The 15797-nt window shown below is 44.0% G+C and overlaps 1 protein-coding gene across 1 annotated transcript in view; it reads left to right on the forward strand.

Annotated features, from left to right (window-relative positions):
- The window catches only part of CRACR2A (calcium release activated channel regulator 2A), a 191660-nt gene that overhangs the window by 156004 nt on the left and 19859 nt on the right, over positions 1-15797 (forward strand). The window contains exons 8-11 of the mRNA XM_063135038.1: positions 2290-2378; positions 6277-6598; positions 9277-9409; positions 11896-11977. Coding sequence (XP_062991108.1) covers positions 2290-2378; positions 6277-6598; positions 9277-9409; positions 11896-11977 — 626 coding nt within the window. The remainder of the gene's footprint in view (positions 1-2289; positions 2379-6276; positions 6599-9276; positions 9410-11895; positions 11978-15797) is intronic.

Consider the following 15797-nt stretch of genomic DNA (forward strand, 5'->3'; position numbering starts at 1 on the left):
CTGGAAGTGAAGAGGGCTTCTGCCTGGTGTTTGAGCCAATCCCAATACCCTAGCATATAACGATAGTTTCCAGTATTTATGTATTATCTCACTTTTTCCTGCTTGCTAGGAACCCAAGGTGGCTTACATGTTGCTCCTCCTTTCCCTTTTATTCTCACAACAATCCAATGAGGCAGGTTAAAAATGTACATTTTTATATTGTACTTTTGCTTTTTATTATAAAATTTGCTTTTTATATTGTATTGTGTATTTGTGCTTTTAACCTGTTGATTGTTTTACTATGATTTTAATTTTTGTGAACCGCCCAGAGAGCTTCGGCTATTGGGCGGTATAGAAATTAAATAAATAAATAAAATAATAAATAAATACATGGGATTCCCAGGTAGTCACCCTTCCAAACACTGGACCAGGCCTAGACCCGCTTAGCTTCATCAAGGTTGCAGCATCCCATACCTTTACACCATGCCCAGGGACAACGAAAAGTCAACAACTGGCCCAAAGTCGCCCCAGTGAGCCCCATGGCCATGTGGGGGACTATATCCTAGATCTCACTCTAACCAGTATACCACACTGGATTCAGGGCGGGTGCTGAGTCAGTTGTGATCTGTTATCCCATAGCAGTCACTGGATTCTTGGGGGCCCTTAAAGGCCCCCTGCCCCATAAACCAGCAGACATGAAGCCTGAAGATATGGTCCCGGGCCACTCTCGCCACCATGGGAAACTTTGCAATGTGCCCCTGAGCAGTTTTCCTTGATTGAAATCGCAGCATACCCTACACAGAGTATCCCACTCAACTGCAATCCTGGAGCTGCATGGGAGGGCTGCCTGAAATTGAACTGGAGGCAGAACAAAGGAGAGATCTCACTCTGCTGGGTCTGCCTCTTTGGCCACACCCATCTTCACATTGATTGGCTCAGCAGTCCCCTCCTGGGAAGGAGATGCTGCTGCTGCTGGGCCTGTGCTGCTGCAGTGGCTGTACCACTGCACCGCTCTCCACCCGCCTTTCTCCCTTCGCTGCCGGCCAGCGCGCCTCACAATTCACTGCTCCCCGTTAAGCGGGGAACTAGGCTTAGCATCACATCTAGTCTAGCCCTCAATGCATCATTCAACACCTCATGAAACCATTGCTCACCACATATCTACTAGCTAAGCAGGGGAAAGATAGATAGACCTTCAGTTGATTGGACTTCAACTCTCAAAAGCTCTGATCAAGTATGCTGAGAGTTGAAATTCAAAATATCTGGAGGTCTACTTTCTGCCCACACCTGAGCTAAAGCATGAACCAAGGCCCCATCTACTCGGAGACCCTTTCTGAGATTATTCTGTTTAAAACTGGAATTTTTTTTGCTGCTCCCCATGGCAAAATTAACAAAATGGGGTATACGTTTAAAAATGCTTTCATGGGGCAAATGTTGCCTGAAACCACATTAGTTTGGGGCTGTGTAGGTAGAGTCCCATGAGTAGAATGGAACGTCATCAATATTTCTGGTGCAGTGAGCAGAAAGTAAAAAAGTCATTTCAAAAGCAATTCCCAATTGCCCTTCCCTTTCTCTAGTGCTAAGTAAGTGCGATTGAAGACAATGAGATTTACTTCTGAGTAGTCACAAAAACAAAAGGCAAAGCAACCCCCAACTCCCCATGCCTTAACGCTCAGATCTGGTCTTCCAGACAACCAGACATTTAAAACAAAAGCAATTCCTAACTTGCCAGCCCTCTTTCTGCTCCCGTGTTGAGTAAGTGCAATTGAAGACAATGTGAATTACTTCTGAGGAGACATGTTTAGCCAACTCCTCTCCGCATGCCCACCTTTTGATAACACAACTTTCCCTTTCACCTATCAGCACTGCTCCCCTCCAACCTGTGACAAAATCATTATTGCTAGTTGAGGTCACACAGACTCCCAAACTGTACTGGAGATGTCACAATGGGAAATTCTGTCACAGAACAATTTTGCAAAAATGCAGGTTTTGCAGCATGAAAACCCATGGTTGCTGAATTGGGGAATGTCATGTGCCACAATCATACATGAGGTCCAGAGTAAATCCCCTTTGTAAGACCCACCTGAAGGAGAAAGAAAGTTTCCTTGCCGATGTAGGAGGTTGATGCATATAGAGCACATGCTGTGGGAAGATCTCCTGTGCAAATGCCATTAAAATGTGTCCCACCATTCACTATTTAAATGACATCTGCCATTTAAGGATGTATACTGTTTTGAAATATACTAGTGAATCTGCCTTTTTGTTATTTATACTGACTAATTTGAGGCGTTTTAACCAATATTTCTACAGAAAAATAAGAATGTTCCATCTGCTCCCTGGAAACAACGGTCAGGCTCAATCATTGGCAAATACGTGGAGAGAAAAGTTTCATTGAAGAGGTAAGGCTTCAGTTTTGTCATTTTGAACATCATTCATTCTTCAGGTAAGATGAAAAATCGCAGGAAACTATTCAAACTTGTACCAGATATTCCACCAATTTGAATAATCTCCAGCTACAGTTTTATTTGTACGCTCATCTTTTCAGCTGTGATTCAGGCTGTTACCCAGGTGCAGCACACAAATAGTCATCCGTGGAATGGATTCTGTGGTCTAAAGTGTTGTCCAAACGCACCCATTCAATTGATAGCTTGCTTGCTTTGGAATTTTGTTGAATAAATTTAGTTTTCCGGAAGCTTCAGCTGGTACAAAACAGGGTAGCCTGTTTACTAACAGGGACTGGCTGGCGAGATCACATTACGCCAGTCCTTTTACAACTTCATTGGCTGCCAGTCCAGGTCCGGGCCCGATTCAAAGTGCTGGTATTGACATTTAAAGCCCTAAACGGTTTGGGGCCAGGTTATTTGAAGGAACGCCTCCTCCCATATGTACCTACCCTGACCTTAAGATCATCTACAGGGGCCCTTCTCCATGAGTCCCTGCCAAAGGAAGTGAGGCAGGTGGCTACTAGGAGGAGGGCTTTCTCCGCTGTGGCACCCCGGTTGTGGAATGAGCTCTCCAGAGAGGTCCGCCTGGCGCCTACACTGTACTGCTTTCGTCGCCAGCTGAAGACCTTTTTATTCACTCAGTATTTTAACACTTAATTTTATCTTAAATTTAAATTATACTGTTTTAACTCTGTATTTTAACCTTATATCAATTTTGCTGCGTGGTTTTATCCTTGTTGGGCTTTTTATATTGTATTTTGTATTTGTGTTTTTAACTTGTTGGTTGTTTTATGATGGTTTTAATTTTTGTGAACCGCCCAGAGAGCTTCGGCTATTGGGCGGTATAAAAATGTAATAAATAAATAAATAAATATTCTCTGTAGCAATTGGTTTCTATAAGAAAAGTCACTGGTAAAAGACTGGTAAAACTCTTTGGTACTTTTACCAGTCTACAGTATGTGAGAATACAACCAAACAAATCTATGTTTTGGTATTTCGTTTCATTTATCATATTTCTATACCATCAAATAGTCAAAGCTTTCTGGATGGTTAAAAAAATACAAGAATATAAAAACAGTTTACCTACAAATATAAAACCAGAGAGCAGGAAGACATACACGCAGAGATATTCAAGCAATATCCCATGATCTGATTAAAAACCTATCATATGTTGCCAAATGCCTGGGAGTAGAGTCTTAACCTGGCACTGAAAAGATAACAATATTGGCACCAGCTGGGCCTCTCTGAGGAGTTCATTCCATAATTGCAGCCCCGATAAGACCCTTGTTGCCACCTTCCAAGCCACCCAAGAGGAGGCACCTGAAGAAGGGCCTTAAATGATGAGTGCATTGGTAGGTTTGTCCAGAGAGGAGTTCCATTAGGTATTGCGGTCCAGAGCCATGTATGGCTTTATAGGTCAAAACCAGCAGCTTGAATCAAGCTGAGAAACATAAAGGCAGCCAGTGCAAGCAGGCCCATGTCAGTATAATAGGTTTAGACTTTACTATCCCTGTTCTCAATCTGGCCACTGCATTTTGTACAAGCTGCATCTTCTGAACTGTCTTCTCGGGCATGCTTTATGTTATAGAATTCACTACTTTAGTTATAATTAAGTGTCAAATATTCCATTTTCGGGCAAGGTGATCAAGAGGGCAGTTGCCTTCCAACTTCAATCAGTTTTGGATGATACAGATTCTCTAGACCCATTTCAAACCAGCTTCAGGGCAGGATACGGAGTTGAGACTGCTATGGTCGCCTTCTAAAAAAGCCCTCCCTGGATCTTAATAACTATAGACCAATATCAAATCTACCATTTTTGGGTAAGGTGATCGAGAGGGCGGTTGCAAACCAACTCCAAGCAGTTTTGGATGACACAGATTATCTAGACCCATTTCAAACTGGCTTCAGAGCAGGATACGGAGTTGAGACAGCTATGGTCACCTTAGCGGATCATCTATGCCTGAGTATTGACAGGGGGAGTGTGTCCCTGCTGGTACTTTTGGGCCTCTCAGCGGCTTTCATTACCATCGACCATGGTATCCTTCTGGAACGCCTGACAGGTTTGGGAATTGGGGGCACTGTGCTTCAGTGGTTCCAGTCCTATCTCTCGGGGAGTTTCCAGATGGTGATGCTTGGGGATAGTTGCTCCTCAAAGAAGGACCTGCTGTGTGGTGTACCACAAGGTGCCATCCTATCCCCAATGCTATTTAATATTTACATGAAACCACTGGGAGAGATCATCCAGAGGCATGGGGTGGGGTGCTATCAGTATGCTGATGACACCCAAATATATTCTGTGCCTTCGACAACAGAGTCAGCTAAGGATAGTGTGTCTCGTCTGAATGAATGCTTGGAGGCGGTAATGGAGGAAAAACAAACTGAAGCTGAATCCAGACAAGACGGAGGTGCTTGCTGTCAAAGACCACAACCTGGGTTTGGAGGTGTGTCAACCGGTTCTGGATGGGGTTACACTCCCCCTGAAAGACTGAGTTGGGAGCTTGCTCCTGGATCCGTCACTCCAAATGACAGCCCAGATAGATGCGATGGCCAGGAGTGCCTACTATCAGCTTCAGCTGATATGCCAGCTGCGCCCCTTCCTAGAGTTGGAAGACCTAAAGACAGTTGTGCACGCGCTGGTAACTTTGAGGCTTGACTTCTGCAATGTGCTCTACATAGGGCTACCTTTGTGCCTTGCCCGGAAACTTCATCTAGTGCAAAATATGGCAGCCAGGCTGGTCACCGGTAAACCTAGGGGCCGCCACATTACACCAGTTTTAAAATCTCTTCACTGGTTGACAATTAGTTTCCAGGCGAAGTATAAAGTGTTGGTTATTACCTTTAAAGCCCGTTGGCAGATGGAGCTGGTGCCCTGACATGCAAGGAGGCCATTCTGAAGCCTCTTGCTACTGCAGCAGGAACACACCCCACCCCCACTGCAGAAGCAAGAGGCTTCAGAACAGTCTCTTTGCGTGTCAGGGCTCCAGATCCATCCACATCAGTGCCAAGTCATCTGACCCCCTGGCAGGGATGACGTTGCTCGGCGCTGACGCACCCTTCCCTGTTGGGGCCTTGGCAACAGGGAAATGGGCAGCTATTTATTATAAATAAATAAATAAATAAATAAATAAATAAATAAATAAATAAGAAACACTGACCTCTCCCCTGTTGCCATGGCCCCAATGGGGAAGGAGGTGAGTTGTGGCGTCACAAGGATCTGTCCTGCTGCTGTCATGAGCAGGAGGGATTCCTGTGCATCCCCTCCCCCTTCACCAGAACAGAAGGGTAATCCTTTGCTGGGGCAGGAGGGATGCAGGGGAATCAGACATGCAAGCATCCCTCCTGATGTCAGTGGGTGGATTTCTCCCGTGGTTTGACTGTGAACCATTTGGAGACCAGCTCGAGGGGATCTACTGCTCATGCCTTGCGACTCTGTAAACATGGGAAATAATCCATGGAGCTGCCACACAACACGATAGTCAATGGTTGTGCAGATAAACAATTCCTCAAACCATTGGTTATTTGTGGGAAATAACTGACCATGGCATGGTTTTTGCCTGACAGATGACACATTGCTTAAATAGTCCACTGTTGACTAACGTGTTGTTTAAACTGAGCCACTGACTTGTTTTATGTTTACTGGATGAGAGGTCAGAACCCATTGAAGTAAAGGTTAAATGCCATTACATTCTAATGTGTGGTGCTGAATATTGCTCAGATTTTTTTAAAAAAATGCTTGAATATTTGCAGCATATTCATCAAATACTTGATTTTATGTTCAAAATATGAATCCAAATTTCAAATTAAAACTTGAACTATGCTATATTTTGTAATGCATTTCCAAATAACTTTGTAGCCAGTCTTCGGAAGATGATGATATATTTAGTACTGCAAGGAGAAGAAATTCCATTGGTTTGAATGGGAATCTTTCATTAGATTCTGACCCTGCTACTGCTGGGGAACCAACTCACAGGAAGCAGTTCCAAAGAATAATATCGATTGAAGAAGATCATCTCTCCCAGCTTCTCAATAGAGCAGACAGGCAGCTAACCAAATGCTCTGAAGAAGGTGAAAACATCTTGTCCGAAATGAAAATGAATGGATCCCAAATAGGATCACTTTCTAAACAGATACCTTCTCCGAGGGGGCAACCAGTAGGGAAAGAAACACAGCCAAATGTAAGAAACAAGATCACATTTATTTTTTATTTTAGAGCATTTGGGCAAAGTTGATGGATATATTCTCTGCATGGATTGCATTTTTTTCCAGACCTATTCAGGCTTTGTGTATATATATATATGCCTTGATAGGTGTGTATTGTGTCTATTGTAAGATTTTTAGTACTCACTCACTATGAAATAGCACTAAATATAAGTTTTAAGAACCACACCTTTCATCTCTTCCAACATATGTTAAATTGCTTGGGTCAAGCAACTTTTGCTGGGGACTGAAATTCTACCCAGGGCATGTCTAGACGAGGGGGGTGGAGGGTGACGATGTTGTGATTTTACGATTGTGAGATCATCGTCCTCATCTACACTTGGTGCGCGACATCACGGCCGCCATTTTCCTAGACCACGAAAAAATCGGAATTGATTGGTAGGGCGATATCCCGGGCCAAGGGAGGGATCTTCTTTCCCTGCTCCCAGGATGCCCTGTGCGTCATGTGGATGCACAGGGACGATCTCAAGATGATCACTGGGATATCTCCCTGTCTAGACATACCCTCAGAGTTAGGTTGCTTAACACCTGTTGTCTGAATCTGTAATATTCCGGCCTCTCTGAATTTGAAGTAAAGAGCAGGAGGGACAGTATGCCACGTCCAGAAACCTCCTGCCCTATCTGACTGTTTGGGATGCTAGTGGAATCTTTTCCTCAGAATTCCAAATGCCCAAAGGAAAGCTCAAAAGTAGGGATGTAAAATTTCCAGAAACACTGAACCCATGGAGGAAGTAATTTTTTGTTATAGCACAATAGAAATGTGGGGGAAATTGACCAATATGCATTTTTCTTATTAAATCTAAACTTACATTGCTACTTTAAGAATATAACGTGCATAAATGCCTTGGTTTTATTCAAACAATAATGCAAATATGACTGCTCGCCATCCTGGGCCTAAAGGGAGACCGCCTGGAGAGAGAAAAGAAACTAATTTAATTTGTTTTAAAGTTACCTCACAGGCCTAGGACTGGCCTATCTTGCAGGGTTGTTGTGAGGGTAAGAGAGGGAAAAAAGAAATGAATTTCTTTTATTTAAAGGTTAACTCACAGGCCTAGCACCAGCCTGTTACTTTAAGATGATTACCTCACAGACATATATCTTAGGGGACCCAGGCAACACCAGGTAGAAACTTGAAACTTGGCACACTGATAGGTCTGGCTGTACAATGTACCAGAAAAATCTAAAAACATGAAATTTTGGATTTAAAATATTTTTAAAGATTGTAATGAAAATACGAGGCTTATGCCTACAACTCCCAGCATGTCTTGGGTGGAACTTCCAAGAGTCTTCTCTTGCCACCAAACTATGACTCATGGTCATGACCAGTACAAATTGCTATTATTACTTCAGGACATTCCATAAATAATTTTTTTTTCAGCAGGAGATATTGAAAATTGCTTCATCCTCTATGTGGCTCCATAACAGTGGCATAATGCCACCAGAACCAGAAGGTGGTAGGTTGACCATTTATCTAAAAAAAATTAAAATTAAAAAGTGCCATGGTGTGTCTTCAGAGCACAAGTATGTCACATAAAAGGCCCAAGTCACTGAAATCTGCTTCCCTACAATACTTTATTTATTTATTTATTTATTTATTACATTTCTATACCACCCAATAGCTGGATATCTGGGCAATGCTGGGTATATTTTGGAAACATATTCTTAGGTTTACATCTTTTTTAGCTGGTAAAAAGGGTGTTGTGTGTCCTGATTGTTTTTGAAGTTTAGACGGCTGCTCTGGCCATGGCATGATGGGAGGTGTAGGCATTTCAGGTAAAGCAAAAAATGTGGTTTATCACAAAGCCCTAATTTTAAAATACAGTTCTTATTAACACAATTTCCTATTTAGTCTAACAAAACAATTTACTAACTAAAAAAAAAACAACCAACCTAAAGATGAATAAGTTGCAGAGAAATTCATTATTTATCAAATGAATGTTATAAACATTATTCATGGACCTGAGCAACGCCGGACATATCGTCTAGTATCCACATAAATCTCACTTTTAAACTGCTTTCAGCTCTCTAAAAAAGAAAACTAAAGTCTGCTTCCAACCTCATCAAAGTATCAAAGTTCCCCCAATAATGAACTTCAGTGGTCAAGGGTGTGAAGAAGTGCCAGCCTGTGGGATGGGTCAGCCTGCAATGGGTCAGCCTCCTTACTGATTGCTGCCAGGGCCACTCTATGCATCTGGAGCAAAGGGAATACCAAGATCAGGGGTGGGAGGGCGGGCAGTTATCTGGGAAATCTCTAGCAATGCTGGATAAGTCAGCTTGTTTGCCTCCTCTTCTGTAAAGAAAAAGCATAGAAGTAGTGAAGATGACCTTATCTGGACCCCCTAAAATTCAGTGAATGAGGCAGTGTGATTACACAATAAAAGCCACATCTGCAAGTGCCCTCACTTAGTTGCACTTCGTTCCCGCTGAAATAAATGGGACTTAAGTCATACTAAACTGGATCCAATCCATGGTATAGAAGAGTAGGATATAAATGTATAATTTAAATAAACAAACAAATAAATAAGGTATCTCTTTCTTAATATCCCCTGATAAAGTGTGGCCCAAGTCCAAAAGCAACATAGTCCAGGGGTACAGTGCAACTGACTGAACAGCCAATATTTGTGCTTGCTTGAAGGATGAATCATTGTGCTTGACCCCAGATCGTTTATTCAAGATTGTTTTCGTGGGGAATTCAAGTGTGGGAAAGACTTGCTTTTTAAGGCGATTCTCTGAAAACTGTTATTTTCCAGACTCTGCTGCTACTGTTGGTAAGTAAATTAAAGAAGGAAGGACCCACACGTCACACTCAGGTCACTCAACCCTATGCAGGTCAGAGTGGATGTCCAAAATAGGCCGAGGTTCAACATTCACTTCTTCAGACTGACAATCCCAGATAAATTGTTTGCATATCTGAAAATTCAGAGATTTATTGGTAAATGTTGAGACAGTCACCTAAATTTAATTTTTACAGGGCCGTCTTTGCAGATAAATTAATAGAGAAATGTGGAGTGAATCACAACTGTTGAGTTTATTAGGTACATATTGAAAAGTTTTTGTAAACTGCCCAGAGAGCTTTGGCTATTGGGCAGTATAAAAATTCAATATATAAATAAATAAATAAATAAATAAATAGTGTTGTAAAAAATTAAATGGCTGAACATCCAGTCTGGCTCACCAGCAAACAGAGGACTGACGCCCTGTTTCCTCCTCAAAGAGCCCCCCCTCCTTTCCAAGATGAATTTGTGGGGGAAAGGATGCCAACTGGTTTTGCAGGCTGAAGACATTCCCATTGTTAGGAGTGTTCTGGTCTCAGCAAAGGTAGTCTGTCTGTCTGTCAAGGCAGCTGAACTCACATCCATTCCAGGAGTTCTTCTTGATCATTCCAGAGTGCAGGACACAGAATAATGGGCTCAAGTTACAGGAAGCCAGATTACAGCTGGACATTGGGGGAAACTTCCTGACTGTTAGAGCTGTAGGATAATGGAACCAGTTACCTAGCCAGGTCGTGGGCTCTCCCGCACTACGACATGGCAAGATGGCCCTTTGCCTCACCCTGGAGTCACAGAGGAGGCATGACTGGCCAGTGTCTGATGGAAGAGGGCAGGCGTGATTCCAGTCCATGGATGGTCCTATGAGGAGAGACTGGGCATGTTTAGCCTAAGAGAAGAGAAGACTGAGGGGAGACATGATAGCACTCTTCCAGTACTTGAAAGGTTGTCACACAGAGGAGGGCCAGGATCTCTTCTCAATCCTCCCAGAGTTCAGGACACTGAATAACGGGCTCAAGTTACAGGAAGCCAGATTCTGGCAGGACATCAGGAAAAACTTCCAGACTGTTAGAGCAGTATGACAATTGAACCAATTACCAAGGGAGGTTGTGGGCTCTCCCACATTAGAGGCCTTCAAGAGGCAGCTGGACAACCATCTGTCAGGTATGCTTTAAGGTGGATTCCTGCATTGAGCAGGGGGTTGGACTTGATGGCCTTATACGCCCCTTCCAACTCTACAATTCTGTGATCTAAGATCTAAGAGTATCTGGATTAAAATAAGTGGGGCAAGGAACATAGTAGTCAGAGTCTACTATCGACCACCCAATCAAGGAGAAGATAAGGATGAAATTTTTGAAAAGCAAATTGCCAATGTTTCAAGGAGGTGTGATGTAGTAATGGGGACTTCAATTACCCCTATATCTGTTGGGAGACAAATTCTACTAGACGTGGCCCCTCTATGAAATTCATGTCATGTGTTGCTGATCACGTTCTCCTACAGAAAGTGGAGGAGGGAAGTAGAGGCTCAGCTATTCTTGACTTGATTCTGACCAATAGAGATGTTTGTGGATAAAGTGGCAGTTACAGGAACTCTGGGGAAAAGTGACCTTGTCATACTTGGGGTTCTTGATTTTAAAGGAAGCAAGATGCTTCTAGACAGCCATCAGTTAGGGATGCTTTATTTATTTATTTATTTATTTATTTATTTATTTATTTATTACATTTTTATACCGCCCAATAGCTGAAGCTCTTTGGGTGGTTCACAAAAGGTGGATTCCTGCATTGTGCATCGGGTTGGACTCGGTGGCCTTATAAGCCCCTTCCAACTCTACTATTCTGATTCTATGACGGAAACTCAGAAGTTAGAGGAGGGGGTGAATAAAGGAGTGTTCAATGTCTGCAACAGTGCCCACCATTCCCCGGCATGGCTGCTACTTCTGCATAATTCATACAAGTTGCAGAATCTACCTTTTATGTTACCTTGGTAAAGATTTGTATAGACCTTTCACTTTAATCATTCTTTGGATGCAGCTCCTTTTCACCACCCCATTTCACCACTTCATTAATATTTTGGTGGGTTTTTTGTGAACAATAAGAGGACTGAAAGTGTCTTTCTTTGATTGTAAGATGCCATCTATTGTTAACACACACACTAATTTCAGTACCACCAACAGAAAAAAAGCTTTGATTCTAAGAATAATAATTGCACTCGCGATTCTAAGATGCACCCCATTTTTAGAGATGTTTATATGGGGGGGGAGTGTGTCTTGGAATCAAAGAAATACAGTATACCATTGTGTGGTTGATAATTAGGTGAATATCTGCACAGCATGTATACCTTGCCTGGGAATACAAAGATGGGATGGAGGGGTTTCAAGAACTCGATGAGGTGAATCGTGAGTTGTACAGACCTGTTAAAAGGTGGCTTCTATCAGTTACACAGAGTACACAAAGAAGAGACAACTTGTGCTGTGTTTCCTTTACAGGTGTGGATTACAGTGTGAAAACAGTGACAGTGGAAAATAGTCAAGTAGTTTTGCAGCTCTGGGACACCGCTGGCCAAGAAAGGTAAGGAAAGGCCTAGAACAGCCAGGTGTCCAGATGGTATATTGAGCTCATTTAGAATAAGATCTCCAAACCAAGTCTTTTACAAGAATTATTTACAAGGATTCTAGGGTGAAAGTGGAGGTTCTGGTATTGGAATAAGCAGAGCAGAGGTCTTATAGATTCAAAGCCCAAGGCAGGAGCATCAAGATTAGAGATTGGGATGGTTTGTTGCAAGTTGTGGGAGGCACCTGCATGTTTGTCATAAAGAAACCTAGAGATGAACTCTCAAGTCCTGAAAGCAAGGAGTAAGAAATAGACAAAGAAGCAATGAGTTACCAAACAAAGAGTGTCATCAGACGGGAGTGTGTGTGTGGTAGGGGGAGGAATCGCACTGCCCTATCATCTCTTTTCTGTCCATTTCTTACTCTTTGCTTTCAGGACTTGAGAGTTCATCTCCAGGTTTCTTACATTCATCTTGTCACATATCTAATACATCATTGTATGTTATGCATAGATGACAATTCCCTCCTATGAATAGCCTCCTGGGCAGACACCCAAAGCGATATTTTCTGACAAAACCTTGGTTTGTATTTATTCCATATTCTTAAGAAAGCACATCTCACATAATGATTGTTAAATTCTATGTTAACCTTAGCTTTGTCATACCACAAGTAACCATGCCATCCAAATCTCAATTCATGTCCTTCCAGTTCCAACAGTCTTCTATTTTTCAACAGCATCCAATCTTTCATCCACATTAAGCAGCAGGCAGAGAAATACACTTTAAGGTCTGGGAAACCCAGACCTTCTCTTTCTTTTGCATCTTGCAGTATTTTCATTTTAACTCTTGGTTTTTTTGATTGCCATATAAACTTAGAAATATCTCTCTGCCACTTCCTAAATCGTAAATCTGATGTTACAATTCACTTGAATTGCTGCAATTCCCCCCAAAAAGACAGCTGAACCTTTCCCCATCTTAATAAATCTTTTTTAACTTCATTCCAGACCTTAACATAGTTATTGTGAAATAGCATACAGTTCATATGTGTCAAGAAAATTCCCAAGTATTTTACCTTCTTTTCAATTTGAAATACTGTCTTTTCTATCAGTTTCAATTGTTCTTTGGGGATTCATATTCTTTGTTAGCATCTTTGTCTTTTGTTTATTTACTTTGAAACCTGCTACTGCCCCAAATTCTTTCAGTTTTCTCATCAAGATTTCAATACCCTTTAAAGGGTCTTCCAGAGTAAAAACCAAATCATTCACAAATGCCCTCAGTTTGTATGACTCTTTTTTATCTTTATTCTTCTAATTCGTTCGTCTTGTCTTATATCTCAATTCAGCAGTTCTAATACCAAGATAAACAATAATGGTGACAGTGGACAGCCCTGTCTCATCCCCCTTTGTATTTCACATGGTTTAGATACATCTCCATTGATAATTATTTGAGCTTTCTGACAGGTGTAGATAGATTTCACCCATTTTATGAAGTTTACTCCTGTCATGGGCTGAGCCCATGGTTCCTTTAAGAGAACATCTTTTGCTTCATCCTAGGGAGAGGGAGAGGGGTTTCTTTGTGTCTGAAAAGGGAGTAGCAAGTGAAATGCCAAGGCCGCGGTGGGTGAGAAGTGCCTGGCATCTGATAATGCCTCCCCGGGCTGGTACCAGGGGGAAAGTAACAAGTTCCCTCTTCCCCCACCCCCACAGGGCAAACTGCCATCTTGGCCCTGTGGGGAAGAAGAAGGACCGAGGGGACAGGAGCAGGCAGAAGTAACATCGGGGCCTGCTCCTGCTGGACTCTTCCCCCCCCTCCACAGGGCAAACTGCCATCTTGGCCCTGTGGGGAAGAAGAAGGACCGAGGGGACAGAGCAGGCAGAAGTAACATCGGGGCCTGCTTCTCTTGGACTCTTCCCCCCCCCCCACAGGGCAAACTGCCAACTTGGCCCTGTGGGGAAGAAGAAGGACCGAGGGGACAGGAGCAGGCAGAAGTAACATCGGGGCCTGCTCCTCTTGGACTCTTCCCCCACCCCCACAGGGCAAACTGCCATCTTGGCCCTGTGGGGAAGAAGAAGGACCGAGGGGACAGGAGCAGGCAGAAGTAACATCGGGGCCTGCTCCTCTTGGACTCTTCCCCCCCCCCACAGGGCAAACTGCCATCTTGGCCCTGTGGGGAAGAAGAAGGACCGATGGGACAGGAGCAGGCAGAAGTAACATCGGGGCCTGCTCCTGCTGGACTCTTCCCCCCCCTCCACAGGGCAAACTGCCATCTTGGCCCTGTGGGGAAGAAGAAAGACCGAGGGGACAGGAGCAGGCAGAAGTAACATCGGGGCCTGCTTCTCTTGGACTCTTCCCCCCCCCCACAGGGCAAACTGCCATCTTGGCCCTGTGGGGAAGAAGAAGGACCGAGGGGACAGGAGCAGGCAGAAGTAACATCGGGGCCTGCTCCTCTTGGACTCTTCCCCCACCCCCACAGGGCAAACTGCCATCTTGGCCCTGTGGGGAAGAAGAAAGACCGAGGGGACAGGAGCAGGCAGAAGTAACATCGGGGCCTGCTTCTCTTGGACTCTTCCCCCCCCCCCACAGGGCAAACTGCCAACTTGGCCCTGTGGGGAAGAAGAAGGACCGAGGGGACAGGAGCAGGCAGAAGTAACATCGGGGCCTGCTCCTCTTGGACTCTTCCCCCACCCCCACAGGGCAAACTGCCATCTTGGCCCTGTGGGGAAGAAGAAGGACCGAGGGGACAGGAGCAGGCAGAAGTAACATCGGGGCCTGCTCCTCTTGGACTCTTCCCCCCCCCCACAGGGCAAACTGCCATCTTGGCCCTGTGGGGAAGAAGAAGGACCGAGGGGACAGGAGCAGGCAGAAGTAACATCGGGGCCTGCTCCTGTTGGACTCTCTCTCTCTTTCTCTCTCTTTCTCTCTCCTCCCTCCCTCCCTCCTGGACTCCTTTTCCTTGTGTGTCATGTCTTTATTCGACTGTAAGCCTGAGGGCAGGGACTGTCTTTTTTGCTAAGTGTAAGCCGCTCCGAGAGCCTTTTTTTGCTGAGGAGTGGGGTATAAGTATGATAAATAAATAAATAATAAATAAATAAATAAGTTGCAGCTGTGCAATGTCTGGGAGCATTCCCCCTCCCTTTGGGAGAGGTGTGGGTTGCTATGGGGTTTCTATTGGTCAGGGTGGGTCTGGTGATAAGGGGGTTCCAGAAAGGGCTAAAAGGCTTAGGCACCTAAGGGTGGTCTCTTTCCTGTGGGTGTCAGGAGTCCAGCATGTGTGTGGGGAGTCAGAGCATCTAGGCCGGGCTGGCTGGCTGGCTGGCAGAGACTCCATGCAGCCACTGAGGGGAGGAGTTCTAATTCGAGTGACGTAAAGTCAAGTCGGAGTGAGCAACAAGAGGTTGAGTTGCAGAGTTATATGTTTGTTTTGTTTTAAGTCCAGGTTTGGGTACAATTGGGCAAGGGACCTTGCCGGAGTTATGGCTGGTGGGTTGTAAAAGTGGGGAGTGAGTGTGAATTCTATTAGGCTTGAGTGTGGAAAGGGGGAGGATAAGGTATTAGTCCCTGCTGTCCTAAGTGTGTCATTCCTTTGTCCATGTTTTACCCCCAAACCTCTTAAGTGTTTACCTTAAAATGTGTGGACCCTTATGAAAGTGTGTAGTTTAAAGAATAAAAGTATTTGGTCCCTACTTCTGGAGTGTGGCGTGCTTCTTTGAGAACCTAGACTACAAAAGGTTAATAAGCGGAAGTGAAGGGGCGTGTGCCTGGGCTGGCCAAGTCAGGCCCCCCTTCTCTGGTCAGGGAATCGCTGAGTCAAACAGAGCGATTCCATCACAACTCCAAAGT

The sequence above is a fragment of the Elgaria multicarinata genome, chromosome 9 (assembly GCF_023053635.1).
Source record: "Elgaria multicarinata webbii isolate HBS135686 ecotype San Diego chromosome 9, rElgMul1.1.pri, whole genome shotgun sequence".
In the NCBI taxonomy this organism is placed as follows: domain Eukaryota; kingdom Metazoa; phylum Chordata; class Lepidosauria; order Squamata; family Anguidae; genus Elgaria; species Elgaria multicarinata.